This window comes from Macaca mulatta, chromosome 13 (assembly GCF_049350105.2).
Source record: "Macaca mulatta isolate MMU2019108-1 chromosome 13, T2T-MMU8v2.0, whole genome shotgun sequence".
NCBI classification, from domain to species: Eukaryota; Metazoa; Chordata; class Mammalia; order Primates; family Cercopithecidae; genus Macaca; species Macaca mulatta.
In genome coordinates, this window is record NC_133418.1 from 8257938 (window position 1) to 8282326 (window position 24389).

Sequence of the window (24389 nt, forward strand, 5' to 3'; positions counted from 1 at the left end):
ATATTCACAGACAAAAGAATAGGGAGAATGTGGATTAGGATCACAGGGCCTCTAAAATTAACTCTGGTTCACCCTTCACACCTTCTGACACACAGAATCATCGGGGTAAAATTCTTCTGATTTATTGAGGGTTGAGTGTAAGGTACTGTCATAGGTTAGCTGTGAGAATTCATTTAATTCTCACACAACCCCATGAGGTAGACAGGATAGTGTTCCCATCCTCACTTTATAGATATGAAAATAAAAAATTAGATTCCAGTGAGTGGCATGGTCAGAAGTAAGCTCACACTTGGCCTCTGGTTGATCAATAGTTCTCAATAGGCAGCCTCTGTAGAGGAATTATGTCTCTTAGGGATAAAACTGAGATGTAATCTCATAGAAAGCTCTTGTGTGTTTTTTAAATTCCTTTAAAGAAAAATTCATATTGATAGTTCTTCCCTTGATTTGGGGATTTTTTTAATATCTGGTTTCTTGAAAAGCTTTTTAAGAGGATTTGTCAAATTACATAAGCATTTTCAGTTTTTCTTAATTTTTATTTCTCATTATGAGATTCTCTCATCAAAAATAATTCAGATATATCTAAAAATGTCCTGTAAGTAAACAACGTCAGGAAAAAGTGAGATATTGTTGAAATAAGAACACACGAACGAATGGACAAACTTCAGAACAAACTATCTTACCGCAGCAAGAATTGGGACTGGAAACACCTAACCAATGACAACCCCACAGTGGTTTCTGGATGCTAAATATAGACAAGGTCCAAATTCCCAAAGTCTAACTCTGGCTTTATCACACATACTTGGCAAAAGAATGTTATCCTGATAAAGCCCTCCTGTCTGGCCATGCTTAACTGAATGCCTCAACACGGACTGTCTTCCACCTAGCTGCCAGGGGAAAAATGGATCACTTCTGCACTCTTGGTGTCTAGCCAGACTATATTAAAAAGTCCTTCATCCTGCCTCAGCAACAAAAAGTGCACTGCCATCAGTTATGTTAAAGCTGTTGTATGATAAATTTGAATATTGCATAATGGAGGGGAAAAAATCAAGGACTTACACTACAGCTATAAAAGGGATATGTGAAGCTATTTAGTCATGATTTTGTCATGGAGTAGTGACCTAGATAACTCAAAACTCCAATTAATACTTGAAAAGCCCTTGGGACATAGTGTGATATGCATTCTTATAAAATGGCTCTTGGCTGGGCATGATGGCTCATGCCTGTAATCCTAGCACTCTGGGAGGCCAAGGCGGGCAGATCACCTGTGGTCGGGAGTTCGAAACCAGCCTGACCAACGTGGAGAAACCCTGTCTCTACTAAAAATACAAAATTAGCTGGGCATGGTGGTGTATCCCTGTAATCCCAGCTACTCAGGAGGCTGAGGCAGGAGAATCGCTTAAACCCAGGAGGCGGAGGCTATGGTAAACCAACATTGCGCCAGATCACGCCATTGCACTCCAGCCTGGGAAAAAGAGCAAAACTCCATCTCAAAAAAAGATAAAATAAAATAAAACGGCTCTTAAAACAATGCATCTGAATTCCTAACTCTTTATATATGACATTGCCCCCTTAATTTTATTTTAAGCAAAGAACAATGGTATTTTTCATTTAGCAGTTGTGCCTTGATATGAGAAAGTCTATGTCAATCAGCTGGTTTGCAGTTAAGGCAAATCTAAGCCACCTGACTCCACAGTGCCACAAGGAAATGACAGACAAGAGAGTGCCCTACAGGCGCTGAGGTTTTCCCGGAGTACCTTCCAAACACGGCCTGCATTGTGCTGATGACCTGGCCGGGTCACTGCAAGCCCCTGCTGATCCAGGCAGTCAAGAAGGGACTCCGCAGTGTCTTCACAATCACCGCACTTCTGCCTGGCACAACGGCTTTGCCAAGCTGCCCTCTTCATGCCCACCGCTTCCTCTGCTGCTGGAAACACTCACAAAGGAATAGAGTTCTTACAGTTCTCTGAGCTCCACCTCAGCGTCTGCTTATAATGGAAAACGGCTGCTGCCTGAGCTGCTTCCACCCTCACGGAAGCGGGGTCACGGCTGCCTTTGGGAGTCTCATGAAAGCTGTAGGCTCTCTTCTCAGGAAAGACAAAAAAGAAAGAAAGGAACAGAAATGCAGAGACGATGAGAGGGATTCCCTGACTTCCAGGTTAAGGATCCTTGGCTTTACAAGGCTAAAGGAGGAAGAATGGAGAGGGTGGGGGAAGGAGAGGCAGAGAGGGAGAGAAGGGAGTACAGAGTGAGCCAGCCACAGGGACCAGCCACTGAACAAAGTGCTGCTCTTGTCTCAGCCTGGAATCAGATGGTCTGGGTTCTGGCTCAAGCTCGACGTTCCCGCTGAAAGCCACAAAGTTCTACGACTTAATCAAAAACGCTCCCTTGCCCACAGTGCCATTAGCTATTCCACGTGACCACACCAATCTTTTTGACCAAATATCCTCTCTCATTGATTAAACTATTCTACTACAAATTGTTGATGCCTTTGGGCATAAACAAGATGGAAATAGCTTAGAAAAAAAAAAAGCACTCTATTTAACAAAACTTTACAGTAATTGGTACAGTCCCTCATTTAATCAGTAAACACTCGGTGACCACACACTACGTGTCAGGTCGTATGCCAGGTACCATTAATAACAACTTAAAAAGTAATCATAGCTAAACCCATTGTGCACTTAACTATGTGTCGGGCACTGTCCTAAACACTTGACACATATTAACTCATTTAATCCTCACATCAATCGTTTGATGTAAGTATTATTCCTTCTTTTCCACTGTGCACAATGGACAAAATAGAGCTGTCCACAGCTAGCAAGGGGCAGAGCAGGGGATCAGAACTCAGACTATCTGGTTCAGAGTCTGTGCTCTTAATCCTTACGGTTCCTGCCTTCAACCAACCTAGACAACAGGGAAAAACGTAACAGTACCAAAAAGCACTGCTTGTGTTTGACAGTTCAACAGTGAAATGAACACAACCAGACTTGATCATTACACGTCGTATGCATGTAACAAAATATTATATTATATGTACCCCATAAAAATGTGCACGTATTACGCATCGAGTTTAAAAGTAAGTTAAATCATAAAGTTAAATTTCTTAGAAAAAGAAAATGAACGTAGCTATAAAATAGTTTTTTCATAAAAGGGGAATTGTTTGATGTCTTTTATATACATCGGATAAATAAAATTTATTAGGAAGGATTTATATAGAATTGTCCAATTTCATGTATCTTTATAGTATCAAAAGTTCCATAAAGAGAATTCACTTTGAGAGAATAAAATTATTTTCAAAAATAGTTTATAGATGTTAAGTGTTTTCATTGGTTGTTCATAGTACACCTCTTTATCCAAATATATTAGCATATTGCAAAAAAATTACTTTATTACCAAGAAATTCAGAAACTGAGTATACAAAATTATCAGTGTCTGTCTCAGAACTATTTTGGGAAGGCAGTGAACAGGTTAACCATAATCTGATGATAAACTAAAGAAAAAAAATCACGCTTTGTTGAATACAATCAATTTGGGATTGAAGAATTAATTGTGATGCAATTATATACTTTCTTAAAACTAAAAAAAAAAAAAAAAAGTCAAATTGACTATCAAGATGTCTTGAGCAGAAATATACTCAAAGATCTTTTTCAAAGCAAATGTACAAAATCTCCTACAGCCCCTTGCTGTCCAAGAGAGTCACGTGATGTAAAACATCTTCCTCATCACCTCGGCCACACCAGTTCCCAATTCCATATGCTCACCTAAGGCACCCCTGTCCCCAAAGGCTCCAGTCTCCCTCGATCTTACCTGCCCTTTATGCAACATCATCTCCTCCCTGAGGCTCTTTCTTGGTCTTTCACTGAGCTCCCAAAATCCCAGATTCCAAAACCACTCTCAGCCTGTTACCATTCCCAAATCCAATAAGCAAACTGTAGGACTTATGAACTAAAATAAATACCTGGGTCCCTACCCCAGGCACTCTGGATCCCCAGTTGATTCTGGGAAGCAGCTAAATTTGCAAAGCTCTGGACTACACCACAGAAATAAGTATTTAGTTACAGGCATCAGTTTCTCTGCGGTACATTGAGGGAGGTGGGCTGGAAAGATGATCTCTAAGGTTCCTTCCAGAAAGATCTAACAGTCCAAGAGTCCAGACTCTATAGCTATTTCATGGAAACTGGTTTCTCGCCACACAGACTCCATGCTTCTTCAGAGCAGAGGCCACATTACTTTTTCACTGTCCCCAAGCCAGCATGGTGTGTTATGCATAGTAGGAGCACAATACACTTGTGACTCGTGGGTTTCTATGACTGTGCCCGCTGACTGAGGGTAACTAGAAAGCTGAGCCAGGCACTGCTGTGGCAGGGCTACTTGGCAGGTCTTGTGCAGATGCTGAGTTACATCTTGCTCCAAAGGAACCTCCTACAAAGGCATCAAGATGTCAACACTGGATTTACTGTGGTCAGAAAACTGTAGAAATCAAACTCTTTCTAATGCTAGTATAACAAGAGACAACAAGTTCTGACTTTCTGTTTATATGTTAAGGAAACCACAGAAACCCCTCAGAGATAATGTATCTGGTTTGTAAGAATTATGATGCATACTGCCATACTGTCATAAAAATTCCCGTATCTGGAAGGGTGCGGTGGTTCACACCTGTAATCCCAGCACTTTGGGAGGCCAAGGTAGGCAGATCATGAGGTCAGGAGATTGAGGCCATCCTGGCCAACAAGGTGAAACACAGTCTCCACTGCAAAAACAAAAATTAACTGGGTGTGGTGGCACATGCCTGTAATCACAGCTACTCGGGAGGCTGAGGCAGGAGAATCACTTGAACGTGGGAGGCAGAGGTTGCAGTGAGTCAAGATCACACCACTAAACTCCAGCCTGGTGACAGAGTGAGACTCTGTCTCAAAAAAAAAAAAAAAAAAAAAGAGAGAGAAAAGAAAAAAAGAATTCCCATATCTAAGAGAACCTAATGGCGAGAAGAACATATCATGGATCTTTTTACTGGAATGACAGTGGGGTGATCCAGGTAACAATTCAATTCCAGGAAGTATATTAAATGGGCTTAAATCTATTACCAAGGTTATTCTACTACTGAAAAAAGATGTTTCTAGCTGGTCTTCTGGAGTTGTCCAATGTCTGGCTACTAAACCTTCTCAACAAGAAAATCACCTTTGTTGAGATTATAGAAATTTAAGATTTACACAAACACAGAAACAACATTCCACACATTTATAAAGGACTTAATAGTTTGAATCATTTCTATCTGTTATGCCATTTAAACCTCTCATAACCACCCTTTGAGTTAGGCAAGACACACATTATCTGCATTTTACAAATGAGAAAATGAAACCTTCCCCACAGTGGAGCTGAAGCTCAACCCCAGGGCCTTACACCTGGTCAGTGACCCCTTGAATGAGGGACTCTACAGAAGCAGATGTATGATGACTGGCCAAGAAAGTACAGGTGTGGATGTGTGTTGTTTATTGTATTTTGCTTGTTTTGTTTTTCATCTGAATGTATTGAAGCAAGGTAGTAGAGCTTCAAATGGACCACAAGCCCTATCACATCCAACTGTGATACTGTTTCAGACATTTATTTGGTCTACTTGGCCCTGAAGGTATTTGAATTTGTGACCCCTGTGCTAAATAATTATACTTACATACTTATATAATTACATCTTCCCATCATGTAACATCTTATGAGCATATTCACACCATATTTTATTTCTTCCTCATAATCCTGTTTACTCATTAGAAGACTAAGCTAAAAAAAACTGAGTGACTTGCACAAGGTCAGGACTTGAAATCTAAATATGTCATATAAGAAATTACATTATGTGAGAATTTCTTAAGCAAGTGTCAAATTAAAATTCTTTAGAAAATCATTGTATAAAAGTTTCTGAACTTCAGTACTCAAGTACTCAAATCTCTTTTGAGATTTGATTATTCTTACTTACAGGACTATCATTCAGAGTATATGCAGAAACAATGCTTTCATGTTTCCATGGTCAAGTCCTGAGAAAGTCATATTCCTTTATTTTTATCTCAAGTGTTCATGAACTTCCATTATCAAAGAAGAAAACAGACAACTATGTTTCTGAAAAAGGAAGTTATTCAACAAAATACTAGCAAAACAAATCCAGTGATATATAAAAGGATTATATACCATAACCAAGTGACATAGTCCAGGAATGCAAGGTTGGTTCAACATATAAAAATCAGTCAATGTATTAAAGTATGTTAACAGATTAAAACCCATATGACTATCCCAATAGATGTAGAAAAGCCTTTGACAAAAATCACACACTTTTGTGCTTAAAAACACTCAACAAACTAGGAACAGAAGGAAACTTCCTTAACCTGACAAAGGGCATCTATGAAAAACCAACAGATAATATCATACTCAGTAGTGAATGACAAAGCTTTCCTTTCAAGATGAGAAACAAACCAAAGATGTCTTCTCACTCCACTACTATTCAACATTCTCCTGGAGGTTCTAGCCAGGCCAATCAGGCAAGAAAAAAAAAATTAAAAGCAACCAGATTTGAAAGGAAAAAGCAAAACTATCTCTATTCACAGATGACATGATCATGTGTATATATAAAATCCTAAGAAATACACACACAACTATTAGAACTCACGAATACACTCCGCAAGGTCACAGGATGCAAAATCAATATACAAAAAAGAAAGTAAAAATATCGGTGATCCATGTTACCATCACTAAATAATCACTGGCACCTAAAAAGCTTCGTCTTTTAGTTTTATTAATCTCAAACTGGGATATAGAAATCTAAAATCCAGAATTTACTTTAGCTTTTAAAACTATCTATGATATCAGGTTAAAATAAACATTTCCTGGTAGATGCACAGCTCTGGAAAATTTTGTTTTCCAAATGTCTGGAAAACAAAAGGAAAGCTCCTTTTGTTTACACAGCCAAGAAGCCTGAGTGATGAGAATCAGAAAAGATTTTGAAGCTACAAAAGATCTTCTCCTAGGGCCATTAGAGAGCAGCTAATCTGTTCAAGTTTTAATTCTCTTCTAATGGGTTTCCTCAAAGTACTTTACAGCCGTTGCAGTCAGTTCCAAATATTGCATCGTGATACTCATATAAACTGGAAAGTAATGGTTACACTTCCATTTATTTTGTTTATATTTTTACTTTGGCCCAGTCTCCCAGAGATTTTAAATACCATTAAGTACTTCACAATTTGGTGGGGACTGTTTCCTTCTTCATTTTCATTAGAATAAACACAAAAGTGGTATCTATCCTAATAATACAGAACATGCTTCTTAGGTAATATAAACCAAACACAAATAGAAAAAAACATTGTTCTACATTTCAAAAAAGCATTACATTTATTTTTCTGTGGACCTGAATACAGACCCTGCCTACTCTAAAAGTCACGAGGTATAAAGTGTGAACCTATGCTCGGGGGCTCCTGATAAGTTCCAGGAAACTCCTTTCACAGCCTCTATCTCAGGGCCACATCAAATACATGTTCATTCACTGGCCTCAACAGTCAATTATCACTCCCTATTTATTTGTAGGTTCACATATTTTTGCCATTTAAATTTTTTCAAAAATCAAAACCTGGCTTTTTGAAAATCAAAAACTTTTCAAAAAAAGTTACAAGTAAAGCTTAGGTTAAAGAAAGCATTCCTGAAACATTTTGTTTTCTGTAAATCAGATAGTTTATCGCCTGGTTCCCTTCCAATATATATGTGGGCTTTACTCTCCATTCAGAATTTGATTCTAATTTTTAAGCGGCAAGCAAAGTCGAATTATTAATTAAAGAATCAGGACATACAAGTACAACGTACTCTCTACATGGTGAAGGCAAACACGTACTTTCAAAGACAATTTCCCTAATATTTTAAACCTATCACACGAAAACTTTAGCCCTTTGGATGGAAACATTTCATTAACTTTCTTCATCAGTCCCCCTTTTTTTGCCATAAAAATTCACGAGATAATAAATTCCAGTAAAAAGAAAACCACATACCGTAAGGCAGAGATCTTTGACAGCATAAAAGAACATTATCTAATTTAATCCCTATAACAAACCAGTGGCAGTATTATCTCATTTATATATAAGGAATCTGAAGCTCAGAGATGCTGAGTTACCAAAGATGGCACAGCTAGTAAATGGCATGTCAGAATCTGAACCCATTACTGGATGGCTCTGAACCCTTTGCCCTTCCCAACATTAATCCGTGCCTTTCTGGAATTTTGCCAGCCAAGTGGATTTTTTTTTTTAACCTAACTTAAAATGTAACGTCTTATTCTCTAAGATTTTTAAAGAAGACATTTAAAGTTGTTTTTGTCATCTGTTTCAATATGTCCCAATCCCTTAAGCTAAGAACCTAATAATTTTTACTTTACCCAACTATCTCGTGATATAAATTAAGGCTATTTACTCTTTCCAGGTCACTGAAGCAATGCTTCTTTCTAGAACTAGAGTCATACAGCTAAAAGAGATGGTCTGACTTTGTACAGAACCTAAGCAGAAACAGCAAAATTATCTACATGAAAAAAAATCACCTTACAGACAATTTCAGATGACTTTCACGAGGTAGTTTTACAAATTGTATTGCTGTACTATCATTACTGTTATTAATAAAGTCACATTTAGGTGTTATGGCAGATTTGACCAGATGTGGCAAACAGTTGTTACCATTTTCTTCATCCATAAAATTTGTCAAATTAGAGGTTTTATGGAGTATACAACTAATTAAGAGAAAATATACAGGCAGTGTATTTTTATACATTTTAAATACTAACAGAAAGAGCAGGACCTAAAATGACAGTGAACTACAGACAATCTATGCACAGTGAAGCCTGTTTAATTAGAATTCCACTAGTCCAAATTCTATAATAGCTTGAACACAATGTACTATGTTATTCATTCTGAGTTTGAAAGTTCAAAATAAATCTTAAGATGTTTTTCCATACATACCTCACTATACCTGCTGGAGACCATTTACATGTGTGTATATGTGTATATATAAATAAATATGTGTGTGTGTATATATATATATATTTGTTTGTTTTTGAGACGGAGTCTCCCTGTGACACCCAGGCTGGAGTACAATGGCACGATCTAGGCTCAATGCAACCTCCGCCTCCCAGGTTCAACTGATTCTCCTGCCTCAGCATCCCAAGGAGCTGGGATTACAGGTGTCCACCACCATGCCCAGCTAATTTTGTATTTTTAGTAGAGACAGGGTTTCACCACATTGGCCAGGCTGGTCTGGAACGTCTGACCTCAGGTGATCTGCCCACCTCAGCCTCCCAAAGTGCTGGGATTGCAGGCGTGAGCCACCACGCCCAGCCTATATCACATATATTTTAAGGTTGCATGGGACCTCGGTACTCATGTCCTCTGATTCTGTCATTAAGAGATACATATTATAGGATGGTGGTGACGGGTAGGGGCTCTGGAGGCAGGCTACCTGCATTAAATCCCCAGCTCTACTTTACTAACTATGGGACCTTGGGCAAGTTACTTTGTGCCTCTGTTTCCTTCTCTATAAAATGGGGAATAGTAGAATCCACCCTACAGGTAATGAAGACTAAATGAGATAATACATACCTGCGAAGGGCTCAGGACACTTCTTAGGCGTAAGAAACACAACACCCTGAGGCCAGCTGGCCTAGGTGCCTCTCCAAGGAAAATCTGCCCTCAAATCTTAGGACAACATCCTGGGACTCCTTTCTGCCTTTTCTACTTGCAAATAGTTTTTTAAAATCCATTTAAAACAGCCCACAATTAGACAAGCTCACTAATTTTCCCTGGCTATGAACACTCACCAAATTACTTCTCAATCAAAATTACTTTAAATTACAGATAGTACGACACAGATGTATGCCAAAGGGGCATATGCGGACTTTTAAGTCGTATATGCAAAAATAAGAAGAACCTACTAGCTTCCCTTTATAATCTGTTTCCTATTACCCTCTTCTTTGCAGTTCCATTCTGTGAAACTTCCATTTCTCATAGGTATTTTGTTAAATATCGCCCCTACCCACAAGGTTTATCCCAAAGTATCCACACAGATGCCACCCTCGCGTTCTTCCTCTGATTCTGGGCCTGGCCTGCCCACATCTCCTCTGAGGCCTTCCTCCATCAGTTTGCCCATCTTTCCCCTCAACAGTCTGAACACGCATAGCCGCCCTCCCACCTCCCATCCATTCTTTCACCCCCACTGCCAACTCCATAAAGCAGCTGGCCACAGACCCCACTGGCTCACGGCTTCACCCTCACTGACCTTTCCTTTTCAACCCTCTTCACCGGCTGCTTTCCCTCCCACTGCACCGTGGTGCCTGCAGCCTACTTCTCATTCTCTCCTCCTCTGCCCTAGACAATCTTGTCCAATCTCAAGGCTTTCACCAGCACCTGTATGCTGATAACGCCCACTTATTTCCATCCTGACCTTTTCCCTAAATGTCAGGATCTTTAGTAAACTTCCCACAGGCAATTTTATCTTCATGGTCATGGGCATTTAAATGCAATACATTTAAATCCAAAGGGGTCCTCTTTCCCCACTCAGCATGCTCTTCCTCCTACTTTCCCTAACCTCATCACATAAGCTAGATAGTCTCAAAGCACCCTCATCCCCTCCTACCCAGAAAATGAGTGAATACTGCCTGTGTCATGCCCTCAACAGCTCTCTACTCCCTCTCCTCCTCTCCATCCTCACTGGCCCCGGCTAGTCAGGCCTCACTCCTCACTGACCTCCTGACCTTCAGACATGGCCTCTCACAGCCACCAGACTCATCCACATACAGTCCCTTCTAGAAATAATAATAAAATGCAAATGTGACCATTTTGCTCCCCTGCTTAAAGCCCTCATGCAGGCCATCAGCTACAGGAAAATGTTCGAGCTCCTTAGAAAGCCATGCAAGGCCCTCCGAGAGCTGCTCCCAGCTCTGCTGCCCAGCCTCCCATCCTGCCATTCCTTACCTGAATGCCGGGGACCTGAAACTGACCTGCACTGGTCACTGTCATTGTTCACAACTTGCTAATTTTCACCTCTTTGCCTTTCCTTACATTATCGAACCTGCCGTATGATATCCCACCCTGCTCCCAGCCTGGCTAACTCTTATTCTTCCTTTAAGACTGCAATGAGATGTCACTTTCTCTAGGAAATCATCCCTAAAATACCCTGCTGGGTCGGGTACCCCTGTATATACTCCACAGGATTTTGACCAGGTAAAAAGTCTACTTAGACTAATGAAATAATCTGTTCTTATTACCAGGCTAAAGTATAAACATATCGAGGGCTAGAAATGTGGTCTCTTCACTTCTGTGTCTGGCTCAATAAAAGGATGCTCATCTCAACCCAGAAACCTGGAAATCCAGAGGAAGAAAGTTACAAAGAGCAGCTTTAAGTCCTCTATGCTGTAGACAGATTGTGTTACATTATTATATATTTTAGGGCTCTAAAACATTACTTTTTTTCTTTCTGAGACAAGGTCTCTCTCTGCCACTGAGACTGGAGTGCAGTGGCGCAATCATGGCTCACTGCAGCCTTGACCTTCCAGGCTCAAGCAATCCTCCCACATCAGCCTCCCAAGTAGCTGGAACCACAGACGTGCACCACGATGGCCAGCTAATATTTCTGTAGAGATGGGGTCTCCCTATGTTGCCCAGGCTGGTCTCAAACTCCTAGGCTCAAGCCATCCTCATGCCTCGGCCTCCCAAAATGCTAGGATTACAGGTGTGATCAGCCTATACCACCATGCCCGGTCTAAAATATGACTTTTGTCCTGCTGAGGAATAAAAGTAAGGAAAAGAAATCAATTTATGGAACTACTTATTTACCTAAACATTAGAAACCAATATACCCTACTTTGTTTCAGACTCCAAAGAATTTCTTCAGGTGTCCTGTCCATACTAAAAGATTAAACTCTACTTATTGAAAAAAATTAAAGGAAGTAACTTACGAGGACTGGTTCTCAAAAGCAGCTATGCCACGTTCTGGGGAAGGAACTACCTTCGGTGAAAGCAACACAAATAACAGAGTCCTGGTGGTACCCGCTGAGCTGCCCTCTCCCACACGGAGACATGCTTCTGTGAAAAACTCAGCAGGCTCCAAGTCAGACTCTGTCGCGGGCTCTACAATATCTCGCCGCATCTGATGATCACTGGTGCTCATGCAGAATGGACTTTATCGGCATCACTGTAACCTGAGTCCAGAGAGGTTAAGGGTTTCATCCTAGACAGCCATACAGCTAGGGCCACAGCTGGCACACCATGGTAAAAACGTGAAACCATCGGATTAGCCATCAAAACAGAGACTACTACACATAGACAGAGATGTGAGTTGGAGTAGTGCGGTCTTCCCGTTTCTGATGTTGCTGTCTATTTCCTCGAGATGACAGACAGCTCATACATTTTGCTCAGAGGGTTGCTAGAGCTGTATCCTCCTTTCAGGCGAATCCTCATTTCCACTCCCACAACAGCAGTGGTCCTCAACCTCTTTGGCACCAGGGACCAGTCTTGTAGAAGACTATTTTTCCATGGACAAGGGGTAGGGGGATGGTTTCAGGCTGGTTCAAGTGCATTACATGTATTGGAGACTTTATTTCTATTAGTACTTTGTAATCTATAATAAAACAATTCTACAACTCACCATAATGTAGAATCAGTGGGAGCCCTGAGTTTGTTTTCCTGCAACTAGAGAGTCCCATCTGGGGGTGATGGGAGACAGTGACAGATAATCAGGCATTGGATTCTCATAAGGAGAAACCTAGATCCCACGCATGCTCGGTTCACAACAGGGTTCATGCTTCTATGAGAATCTAATGCCAGTGCTAATCTGACAGGAGGCGGAGCTCAGGCAGTAATGTGAGCAATGGGGAGCAGCTGTAAATACCGATGAAGCTTCTCTTGCTCACCCTCCTCCACTCACCTCCTGCTGTGTAGCCCAGTTTCTAACAGGCCCGGGACCAATACTGATCCACGGTCCGGGGACTGGGGACCCCTGCACTCCTTAACAAAAGAGGGGCCTGGCAGGATGTTTCAGAAAGTGGAAGGATCTAAACATTTGAATCCTTAGGACACCGAGAAGGCCTTGCAAGGAAAGTCTACCTGCTTCTTCCCAGGATGCTCTGAGCTTCTATTTTAGTAAACTGCAGAGTCTATGGCCAGTGAAGATACCTACTTCACAGCCTGAGATAAGGTCCTCAACCTCCAACTGCACTTTCTACCGCAGCAGTTCTGAGAAAGGACACCAGAAACCTCCCTGCCGTGGAATATGATTGGTGGGACAAGAAGCAAGTGGGCCATGTGGGCAACCTATCCTCTCGGCCAAGGCAGGGTCCCAGGGCAAAAGCTCAAACAATGCATCTAAAGGTCAGAACCTACCTGATCATCATCAGTAGCTTTTACTGTTCTTAAGGAACTCCTGAATGTTGCTTCTTAGGACCCAACAGAGTAAACCTCTGAGTCTGACAGTCTTTTTTTTTTTCTTTTGGGGGGGATGTCTAAATCACCTGTTATTTGTACTATTTATTGATAATCAGTAAACTGTATTTTCTTAAATGTAAAAGAAAATGTATTAATTTGATGACACTAGTACTGAAACAATAATCAAATACTTGCTTATCACAGGCCTGACCGACCTTCAGGCTTGGGGGCAACTGTTTTCCTCTTTCCTCCCCCGCAATCTGAAGGAAGAGTTAGAACAGTGGAAAGTAATGTTGCATATTACAAGAAACGGTTAAACACAATTAGTCAGATCACATAATGGACTATGATGCATTAAGGCAGTATCATGGCTACCAGGAGTATAAATACAAACTATGGCTCCAAATGATGCTAAACACGATTGCAAGAACTATGTCCACTAGTTTACGCGTCTCAAGAAGGCAAGATTTAAATTTGCCCTACTATTCGTGAAAATTAACCTTTCTTTTCCAAATCTGAAATACCCCCCATTGTTTAAATCCAATCTGGGTTTCTCTCGTCAGTAGCAGTCTTCAATGCCCACTTCAGAGAAGGAAAATGTGTGTATGTACACTCATATGCTTATGTGCATGCACACACCCTCCTTAGAAAGATAGTCAATAAACTTCCTGTCAGTATCACAGAATACGCAAAGTCAATTGTGCCGTATTTCCCTGCATCATCCATCCTATATGCAAACATTTTTCTAATGAAATAGAACTGGAAATTACACACGGAAACTGTACTAAGTTTGACCACCTAATGGACTCAGGTAATCCAGTAAAGGTGCAGAGAGAAGATGGTGAGCCGAGCGGGGATGCAAGGTCCCCAACTGAGGTATGTGAAACCTACTATTGGTTCCATGTAGAGTCTTGAGTTGTGTTTCTCCTAAGACACCAGGAAAGTTGCAATTTGCAACTATGGCCACGGGGTAGAACAATAATTCTGCAAATAGCTGACCCCACCCCCAACACTCCTATCCTCCCCACCCCAGCCCTCCCAAAGAGAGAATGACTAGGAGAGAATGGGGACATTTGGTCTGAATCCCAGGCATCTACAAGGGTTACTGAGAGATTCTCCACAAATCCAGAAGTGTCTGTAAGACTAGCCAGTTACTCTCAGCATTTGAGCCTGATACAACAGAAGGTCCTGGGCTTTGAAGGAATGATGAGAACTGAGAGGCTATAAAAAGTGATTAGCCTATTTATTACAAATTGTGTTTACTTAGGTTTTTATGTTTACTTCCCACCATATCTCCACTAAAATACAATTAACCACCCCCTCACTCATCAGAATTGTATTAGAAAGACTCACAAAAATAAAATAAATACTGCATCTAAATGTAACCGTCAAGCTTTATGGAATTGGATTATTATTACACAAAGGTGTCCCCAAAACAAGAAAATGCAAATTTTGAAAGGGCTTCTTTTCAAGGGAAACTTTTATCCATTTAGTCCTTATAAGTCAAAGTTTGGTCTGTGGACCAAAACTATTACTTGGGAGCCGGTTAGAAATGCGGACTCCTGGTTCTATCACATTCGAATGTGTATTTTAACAAGGCTTCTAGATTATTTGGATGCACATGAAAGTTTGAGAAGCATTCCCTGAGTGAGAGCTAAGCATACTGACCTATGCTCTCAAACCTGTTTTCTACACTCTGGGTCTTTTCTTCTTCTAGAAGCATTCTATGTGAAAACAAATATATTTTGAAATTTTAAAACAAAAATAGATTATTTCCCAGAACTGGTGGTGATCCACTACAGTAAAGCCTCTTTCTATCTAAACTGCCAGGTAACTAATTAACACGTCAATGAACACTGACTGAAATTCTGTTCTGTCACTTCATAACGCAGGTAAACAGTACAGAGATGACAAGAAAAATTTAAGACCAACAGACTCACATCACGGTCCTCTAGGGAATTTTCGAAAACTAATTTCCTGTCCATAAAAAAGGAAAAATAAAATTATTTCCAGGATCAAGTTAAGCACATAACTCTCTAAACGGAGTTGCTATGTTAAAGTGGTCTCCAAATTACAGTCATTTTTGTTTACCTCCGCTCACAATGAGCCTCCTGGGAAGAAATTATGTGAAGAAGTTTAAGTACCCTCTCTGCCTTTCTCCACAGGTGAGTGGGGAAATTGCAGAGGGAAAATACACAAGTGAATACAATTAATGACTTCTGCACTCTTTGATTCCTGCTACCCTGTGAGGGGAATGATCACAGAATTTTGAAGCTGGAAGGAATCTCGGAGATACCCTATTGCTGCCGCTCTGCTTACCCAGGAATGTCTTTCCACAAAGTCAGGTAATTGCTACCCTTTGAGACAGCCCACATCACATCACTGTTAAATGCTCTCACACCCACTGATCTTATTCGTGCCCTTGAGCAACCCAGAACAACTCGATTCCCACTTCCCAGCTAAATGCCTTCAAACACTTGAGGCCCCAATCACATCCCAGGTGTTAGTTTCCTTAGATTCCACCCATTTAGTACCTTGGATTGGGTGGTGTCCTCTTACTCTGACATAAACACTGTGTATTTTGTTTCTAGTGAAACTCAATTATAATTAGCCTGACATAATTTAATGAGACCCACAGTGCCAAATGAAGTCATTCGATGTAATGGCTGGTAACGCAATACATTCTCAGTGAAACATAAAAGATTATGTAATGGTTAATAGGTCTACATATGTTAGTAGTACGACCATAAGTAAGAGCATATTTGTCTGCTGGACTATGATGCATGACTGAGAAAAGCTACCAACCTCTGCTCAAAACCATCCCAGGGTCCTATCGCCAGAGACAGAACGCTGCACCGCACGGACTGCTGAATCTGACTCGTGCGGCCTTTCTGTATCCTTCCTTGTTTATGAAAAAGAGACATTTTTAAGAAAGCAAAGGGTATAGAAGAGCTACATTTGGCATCCAGAGCAACTGACACTTTTATTACTTAACATCACAACCTTATGAGGTAGGCCAGTCTAAGTGCTGTCATTTTATAAGTGATTAAACCAAGACTGAGAATAGGAAATGAGAAAAATCATGAGCTGCCCAGGGCCAAACAGAAAGCGAGGTTGGAGCCAACTGAATTCAGAAACCTCAATTAAATTCCAAGACAAAAGGGAACAGTCGACATTGAAAATAAGTTTTATGGATTTCACTTTGAAATAAAACAACAACAAAAAAATTACGTTACCATTAAATGATATTAAAATCGTCTTTTATGGCCTTGATTTTGTCACCAAGGCTTTATTCCCAAAAATTAAAATTAAAAAAAAAAAAAACAGGCAAATCTATTCCAGGTTAAAAATTCCACTTACACACAAAACCTTCCGTTCCATATTGAGAGGTTTTCTTTTTTTCTTAATTTACCTATTACTTTAATCTGTATTAAGCCAAAGGCCCTCGTTCAAGTTGCTCAAGTGTCATTGATTAGACCCATTGTGGTTAACAAGGACATTCTCCCAAAATAGATTCTTAGCATTTTAAAACCCTCCTACATTTTCACAAAAGAGAATCTGGAACACAGGAAGGAATCATTTCCCCACACACAATACTCATCTTCATCGTCATCCAAAGACACTCGGTGAAAAACCCATCCGCACATTAATGCGCACCCTCCCTGGGCTCCTCCTCCCTGCCATCCTCTGGGGTCCCAGCCCAGCTGGAGTCCCCAAGTTCTTGGCGCCCTGAACTAACCAGTCTCTCCATCCGGCTTTCTCCAAAACACGCCCCACACAAGGGCTGAGCTCCTCCACAGCACATGCAACACTCCACTGCTTCCCATCGAGGCCCCCTGCCTCCTCCAGGCTGATGAGCGGCCCCTTCCCCACTGCTGCCCACAGCCCTAGCCTTGGAAGCCACTCTTCTGAGAAGCCTTTGCCTCCTTGTATCTGCCGAGGCCCTTCCAGTCGCACGCTGAGGGCCAGCGAGAGCCACGCAGTCGACTACACGGTGACCTTTGGCCAGTGTGAGTAGGCGCAGCTCCCAGGGCTGCTGTCTACCAATCAGCTCCAGGACACCTGGGGCTCAGAGAGGTGCACTCTCCTTCTGCCCTTTCTTTGTGCTCTGCTTTGACCCATAAGGGCTGACCAAAAGGACAGGAATAGGCCTTAAAATGTTTGCTTTACTGCCGCTGGAGGAAAGGGTAGAGGCACCTGAAAGTCCAGATCAGGGATCTGTAGCATTTTCTGGGACTATGAAGGGAAATCTAAGAAGGCCCGGAGGAAGTCATCCACTGACCTGCGCATGTCCCCCCGCGGCTGATTTGAAGACAAGCAAAAGCGTCAGTGGGCACTACTGGGCAGCAACCTCAGGGAGATTAAACTGCTAGTGGCTCTGGGTCCCTCCCTGCCTGTGTTAGCCCACCTTCACCAAACCAGATCCACACTTTATTCCCTCCATGTTTCTACTCACAGTCTTCCCACCACGTGGTTTTCCTCCTTTCCATTTCCTCCTGAAGTTCTACTCCAGGACCCATTTCAAATGCCACCCCGCCATGAATACCTTAGTTTCAACAGGATGTGCCCGTACCCCTCAAACGGGCAGTGTCAGCCTCGGATTGCAGGTATTTATGGGTATGGCTTATTCTCCTATTAAGTTCCTGAAAAACACACTCTCCTTTGCACCCTCTACAGCAGGATTTTCTAAACTGCAGGTTTCAGCCTATGAATGGGAAATTTAAAAGAAAGAAAGAGAAAGAGAGAAAGAGAGAGAGAGAGAGAAAGGAAGGAAGAAAGAGAGAGAGAAAGGAAGGAAGAAAATAGGAATATCCAAGTGTATCACACATAGTAATAAGCGTTATTTCATGATGCTCTTGTTTCACTTATGTGTATGCATGTACAAGGGGTGGTAGGTGGCAGTGTTAAATGTATATTTGTTACTGGGGGTCATGATCTGGAAGTCACTGCCCTAATGGTACTTCTGCTCTGCTCTAATATTCTGTGAATGATTCTGAATTGAACAGGTTGATGAGTATGAAATGATCCATGTATTATAACTTCAAAGGCTCCAGCTTAAAGGAATATAAAGAATAATGCCTATCTGAACAAAAGTGTGTGGATTCTGGCTTATATGAAGTTATGGAGGAATGGGGTGAGTGGTAGGGAGGATCAGAATATTTATTATACTATTGTATGTTGCTAGACTTTCTCTCCAACGATTAAAACATGTTAACATTTAAGGAAGGTGAAATACAAGCTCATTTTGGAAAACTTTTCTCATTCACTGAAACTACCTCATTACTACAAAGTTCTGCATCTTTAAAATATGCAGTGTAGGTAATTCCACCATGATGCATAAAAGGATCTTTCAGAGACACCATGAAAGCCCTTGTTCAAGTTTTCTTTGCCCAAGATGCCTCCAAGTACTCTCAATACCCCCACCCACACCATCTGTCTTCCAAGACTTAGTTCAAAGGCCACCTATTTCATGGAAGCCTTTTTCCTTTTTTTAACTCAATTTTTCCTCTTTCCATCCTCCACCCAAGTCCCAAATATGGTCTCTTTTCTGAATCACCAGTGTTGAAAACTTCCTTTTTCATGTGTGTACTTGTCTTAATTTCCTCACTAGACAATAACACTAGCATGTACAACCTACGCCTTACTCATCCTTACATCCCCCACAGCAACGGGCACAAGGTCTTCTACTTAAGAGATGATCAATAAATATTTGTTAAATGAATTAAATGAAAGCAACAGTTAGCCCATTAAAAGGGATGGTCATTATTTTAAAGGCCCTGAGGAATGCCTTATATGTCTAGCACCTAATCAAAAGCTGGTGGACCACAGAAAGAGGACCAGGGAGCGGAGGGGGCAGCCTTGTGCCTCTGCATATCTGCCCCTGTAAACTCACGGAACGCCCAATTCTTCAAAACTCTACAGAACAAAGCTACAGCGTCGGGTGCTGAATGAGTACCTTCACCTTTTTCCAAGTCCTCCAGTCTTGCTTCAAACCAAAAATTGGAAGTGGAAATAGAGGTGGAAATTAGCGCTATACTTTTCAACTTTAAGGTATGGCTGAAAAAGCTGAAACAGCCATCTGGATAATTCAGGCTCAAAAAACCCATCCTGAAAAATAAGTATGGATGTTTCTGAGCGGGACGAAGAGTATGCAAGAAGGCAAAGGAGGTAGTTCTAGAATCATCAATTGATTGTGTATATCGATTATATTCAACAGAACTGAGCTTTTCCCTTTATATCTTCTATACAGTCATTTGAGGACACTTTCTGTGCAAGAATAAACTAGCTCAGATCAAAGCCACACTCAACTAATAAATTCCAATTTGTTCAATTGGAAAATGATGTCCATCAATTAGAAGAAGTTCTTAGGGATTAAAATAAGACTCTCTTTTGCCATTAATCTGTACCTCCTCCTTCCCCGCTTCAGAAGTTTTCCTATGATGAATCAAAGAAAGAAGCTTTCAATGGTCTTTAAAATATATATTGCTCTAATACAATAATTCATAATTAACAGGTATACTCTCCTAACTGTGGTGTTTTGTTTTCAAATTTCTAATTTTAATACCATTTAGGGCTCTAACTCTCTCTTTGATATTTTAGCAGAACCATAACTTCCAATCCATCGAGGTTTTGTTTTGTAATTAATTTCAGAGCTGTCCTTATAAACTGAGAGACATTTGAAGTACTCTAGAAAATGGCAATTGTCTGACTGGATTTGAAGTCAGATCGTTGGGCTTTGAAGCTAATTTCTGGTGGAAATATGGCTGCCCCATTTTTAGATGTGTGACTCTGGGCAGGTTACCCTATCTCCCCATCTTCAATTTTCCTATCTATAAAATGGAACTAGTAACAGTATTTGCTTTATAAAGTTGTGAAGATTAAATGAGCTAAAACATGTAATGTACCCAGAACAGTGTCTGATAAATAATAAGTGTTCAGTAAATGCTAGTGTTAAAAAGTCTGCTGTCATCTGTTTTATGACCTCAGTAAAGTCATTTAACAGTTCAAAGCTTCTATTTTCTTATCTATAAAATGGAACTACCACCACTTACTCCTTCCAGGATTAAGAGATTCAAATAAGAAAACAATGGATATGAAAATACTGGACACACAGAAAGTACTCAAGTATTAGTTATTTTGAACCATCTATAAGCTTAAAAATAAACCATAAACTTAAAAATTTACATAAACCATAAAACTGAGAACATAGCATCCAAAAATTTATCTGTGAGAAAATGTCTAAACATGTTAGAAATATATACTCAAGTTTGGTTTTTCTTTAACTTATCAGAAACACATAAATTTTTGTAAAATGTAATTCTACATCTGCAAAACTAGAAACCCTCCCGGTCAAGCCAAACTGTCCTACTATATTGTGATCAAGAAAGTCTGCGTGCTTTCATAAGCCAAAACTCGATGCACTGATTAAAATGTGATTGCAGGTAAATCAACTTTTCAAAAAATGTGTAAGTTTCTGCTTTTTTAAAAGTAATAAATGTACTGTAGCTAATGTAAATTTCCAGTCAATTCAACAGATATTCATTCTGTGACACTGCTTCAGGGTAATTCAGCTGGGAACGAAGGCTGCAAAAGGACACAGAGCTCAGGCTCTGTGCAGGAAGACCCCACAAATTATGGCTGATAATCTCAAAATGTTACTTATGAAAGTCATAAGGGGGTTCGTTTTGAGTCAGCAAGCAGACAAGCAGCATAAAAATATACCGAAACAGTAAGTTCTTCCCTTAGACTGAAAAACTGCCTTTTAAAAGCAAACAGCATTGTAAAAGTACAGTTGCTATCTGGAAAGCTATTGAATTTGCGCCAGAAACCAACATTTCTAAATATAAACCTATAAAATAATAGGTATCTGTAAATGAAAGGCTGAAATAACCCCAGGAGCAGCAACACAGTAATTAGCAACTTTTACAGAGTCATAACAGGTTTCATATTCTTTCTGCCCTGGCTCTTTGAAGTTTCAGTGCAATATGTAAAAGTTTTATTACATTAGGGCCCGTCCTTGTGTGTTTTATAGGCACCAACATTAGGCAGAGCAAGCTGTACTCACTCATCATAGGATCTTTTCTAAGAAATGGTTCGATAATGTGCTAGCTTTGTGTCCAGTTTATTTTGTTACACCTGTTTTTAGGAAAATAAAAGTCACTGGAAACCTAAATCACAGAAAATACACACAGATCTACATATCCATATGAGTTAAAAATCATAAAGTAGTTTAGCTTTAAAACTGTACATTGCATATTCATGTGCACACCACTTGCAGTTGTAGACACATATGAACTCTTTACTGAATTAAAGCAAAAGGAAAAAAAAAAAAAGCTCAGCTCTACAATAAGCGATTACCAGAGGCAGAACAGAGTGCAGTTAATATGCTTGTTCCAGCAGATGTTCATCCCCGTAAATATTAAACATAACACAAGTTCCTCCAGGAATATGCAGGCAGTAATTTTACCACCTGAATAGTGCTAGTTGGAAACATTTAAGAGATAGTGGGGGTGGGGGGGCGCAGAGAAAGAAGGGGGAATAACAGGGATATTGAAGCAGCCAATGGGATTTTTAAGACACCGGCAACTGGAATTAAACTGCTTCCAGCGGCGATTTACCTACAGCAGCTCCCCAGTGTGAGATCCCCGAGAAACGGAACCTGGAGTGCCCCCCGGGCTGCGAGCTGTGAGCGTGGCATAAAGGGATACCTGAGGCGCCCGGGTGGGGTGGGGAGGAGGAGTGCAACTGTGACGAGGTGTGAAGAAAGGGCCCAGAGGAATTGTGAACCCCGAGGCAAGGAGTCTCCCTGGGCTAAGGCCTCTGGAATTCCCGCACGGAGAAACACTCGTTTCCTGCCCTGGGTGTTCACTTTTCCATCTCGGTGGAAGTGGGTGGGAGAGACAGAAAGGATGCAGCCGAGATCGGGCGCAGGCGGGGAGGCTGGAGCATCCTCTAAGGGCACTTCGCAGCAGCACCAACTCCAGGGGGTCGCTGGTGCCAGCCGGAGGAGGGAGGGGGCGCAGTCGGAGGGAAAGGAAGTGAGAGGAGCAGGGGGCCCACGGGTGGATCCCCAGGCATTAGTGACACAGTCTTCAAATCGCTTCTTTTCCTCCCCACGGCTGCGCTCTGCCCCTGGCTACCTAGATCACCAGCTCCTGGGCTGGGGCGGGCCGCCGCGAGGGAGGGGGACAGGAGAGAGGGAAACAGACGGACAGGCGGCCACGCATCCCCCCCCCCACCCGCCAGGGAGGCAGGAAAGGGCTGGCGAGGCAGGCGCCCCCGACCCACCCCACCCCCACGGCGGCCGGCAGCCCGGAGCCCCCGGCCCAGGTGAGGACGCGCGGGCCGCCGCGGCTGCTCCCGCCCGCCCGAAGCGGCCGGCACGGGGACTTACCACAGCGACTCGAGGTCCCATTCCTGGAGCAGGGCTAAGTCGAAGCTGTCCATGGTGGGAGGTGTCAGCGCCGCCGCCGCCGCCGCCGCCGCTACCGCCGCCGCCGAGGCTCGGGCCGCCCGCGCGCTGCAACGAAAGGCGCCGCTCAAGGTGCATCCCAGCCGCGCCAGAGCGGCCGCCGCCCGTCCGCCGCCCGCCCCCGGGTCGGGGCTCCCGGCGCCCCCGCCCCCGACTCCGGGCCGGCCGGGCTGGCGGCAGCGGCCGGCGCACTCACCCGTTCCCCGGCTTGCGCGCAGGCACACTCACGAGAGAGCGGCGAGCTCGCCGCGCCGCGCCGCCGCCGCCCCCCGCCCCCCGCCCCCGGCCCTGCGCCCGCCCCTCCTCCCCTCCCTCGCGGCGGCCCGGCCCGCTGCAGCCGCCGCCGCCGCCGCCGCCGCGGTGCTCTGCGCCCGCCCGCCCGCCTCTTTCTCCTCCGGGAGGCGCGTGTGCGCGGGCGAGGCCGAGGCGCGCGCGCGCCGTGAGCCCCGCGCCGCGCCCGCCCCGCGCGCCCCTGCACTCCCCACGCGGCTCCTCGGGGTCCCGCGGCGCTCGCAGGCCGCACCGCCCTGCTGCCCCTCTCCCGCCGCCCTCGCGGCCCGCCCGCCCCTCGGCAGCCCCGGGGTGTCCGGGGCGGCCCTGCGAGCGGGACTGAGCGGCGAGGCGGCGGCGCCGAGTGCGGGGGGGATGCGGAGTCGTGCTCGGCCCTGCCGCATCCCTCGGCCGCCCGCCCGCGCCCGGCCCCGCCCGGCCTTGCCCGGGTTGCACGCACTTCTCCCGCGGCCCAGAATCCACTTGACCCTGCTGGGCGCTCCCGCGGGCCGCGGACCCGGGTGGGTGCGGGGGAATTCCCCGGCCGCCCAGGCGCGGGGAGAGTGAGCTGTGCCTTCCGCTGCAGCGCCCCAAACAAACCGTTTACGGTCTCTGGAGCCCGCAAGTTCAGCGAAATAAAGCGGCGGCGCGGAGGAAATCTCTTCCACCCGGACCTGCTCTCCGTTGCGGTTTGGCCTCCAGTGGGGGTCCCACCCACCCTCTAGCTGGCCAGCCCTGAAAACCAACCTCCTTTCTTTTTAATTCTTACGGGGAAGGGGGACAAACTGGCCTCCGGGTGTCGACTTCAAACTTGCCGCCTGTCTCCGGTCTGGAAAGGCAGGTGATCAGCTAGAACGGTGATTAAGAGTATCATCGTGGCTCCTAAAGAGTAATAATAACCTCCCTCATTGTACAGACAGCTCTTCCCCTGGCTTACTTTTTTAGACATGCTGAGAAGCGCATGTCTCCATCAGGGCCGTACCTCTGCTTCTCCACAGCTGGCCTAGAACCGGAAGCCCCCCCAAGGCCCCCTGACTCTCCTGACCTCTTGGCCACAGCTCCGGATTCTCACCAGGGATTCCCCAGAATTCCTGGAGAGCAGCTCCGAGCCCTGCAGTTATGCCTCACCACGCGAACCAAACCTCGCACTCCCCGCCAAAAGGGAGTCCCTTCCAGCACTCTCCCCTTTGTTCCTTTTTCTGGACAAGAACCGCTGACTGGAGCTG

General features: G+C 43.4%; 1 protein-coding gene across 4 annotated transcripts in view; it reads right to left on the reverse strand.

Annotated features, from left to right (window-relative positions):
• AFF3 (ALF transcription elongation factor 3) overlaps window positions 1-23119 on the reverse strand; it is a 580285-nt gene extending 557166 nt beyond the window's left edge. For all 4 annotated transcript variants that reach the window (XM_077958872.1, XM_077958871.1, XM_077958869.1 and 1 more), the window contains exons 1-2: window positions 23090-23119; window positions 22816-22941 (exon numbers count right to left, since the gene is read on the reverse strand). In XM_077958872.1, coding sequence (XP_077814998.1) covers window positions 22816-22868 — 53 coding nt within the window. In that variant the 5' untranslated portion in view covers window positions 22869-22941; window positions 23090-23119. The remainder of the gene's footprint in view (window positions 1-22815; window positions 22942-23089) is intronic.
• Window positions 23120-24389: the final 1270 nt, after the last annotated feature.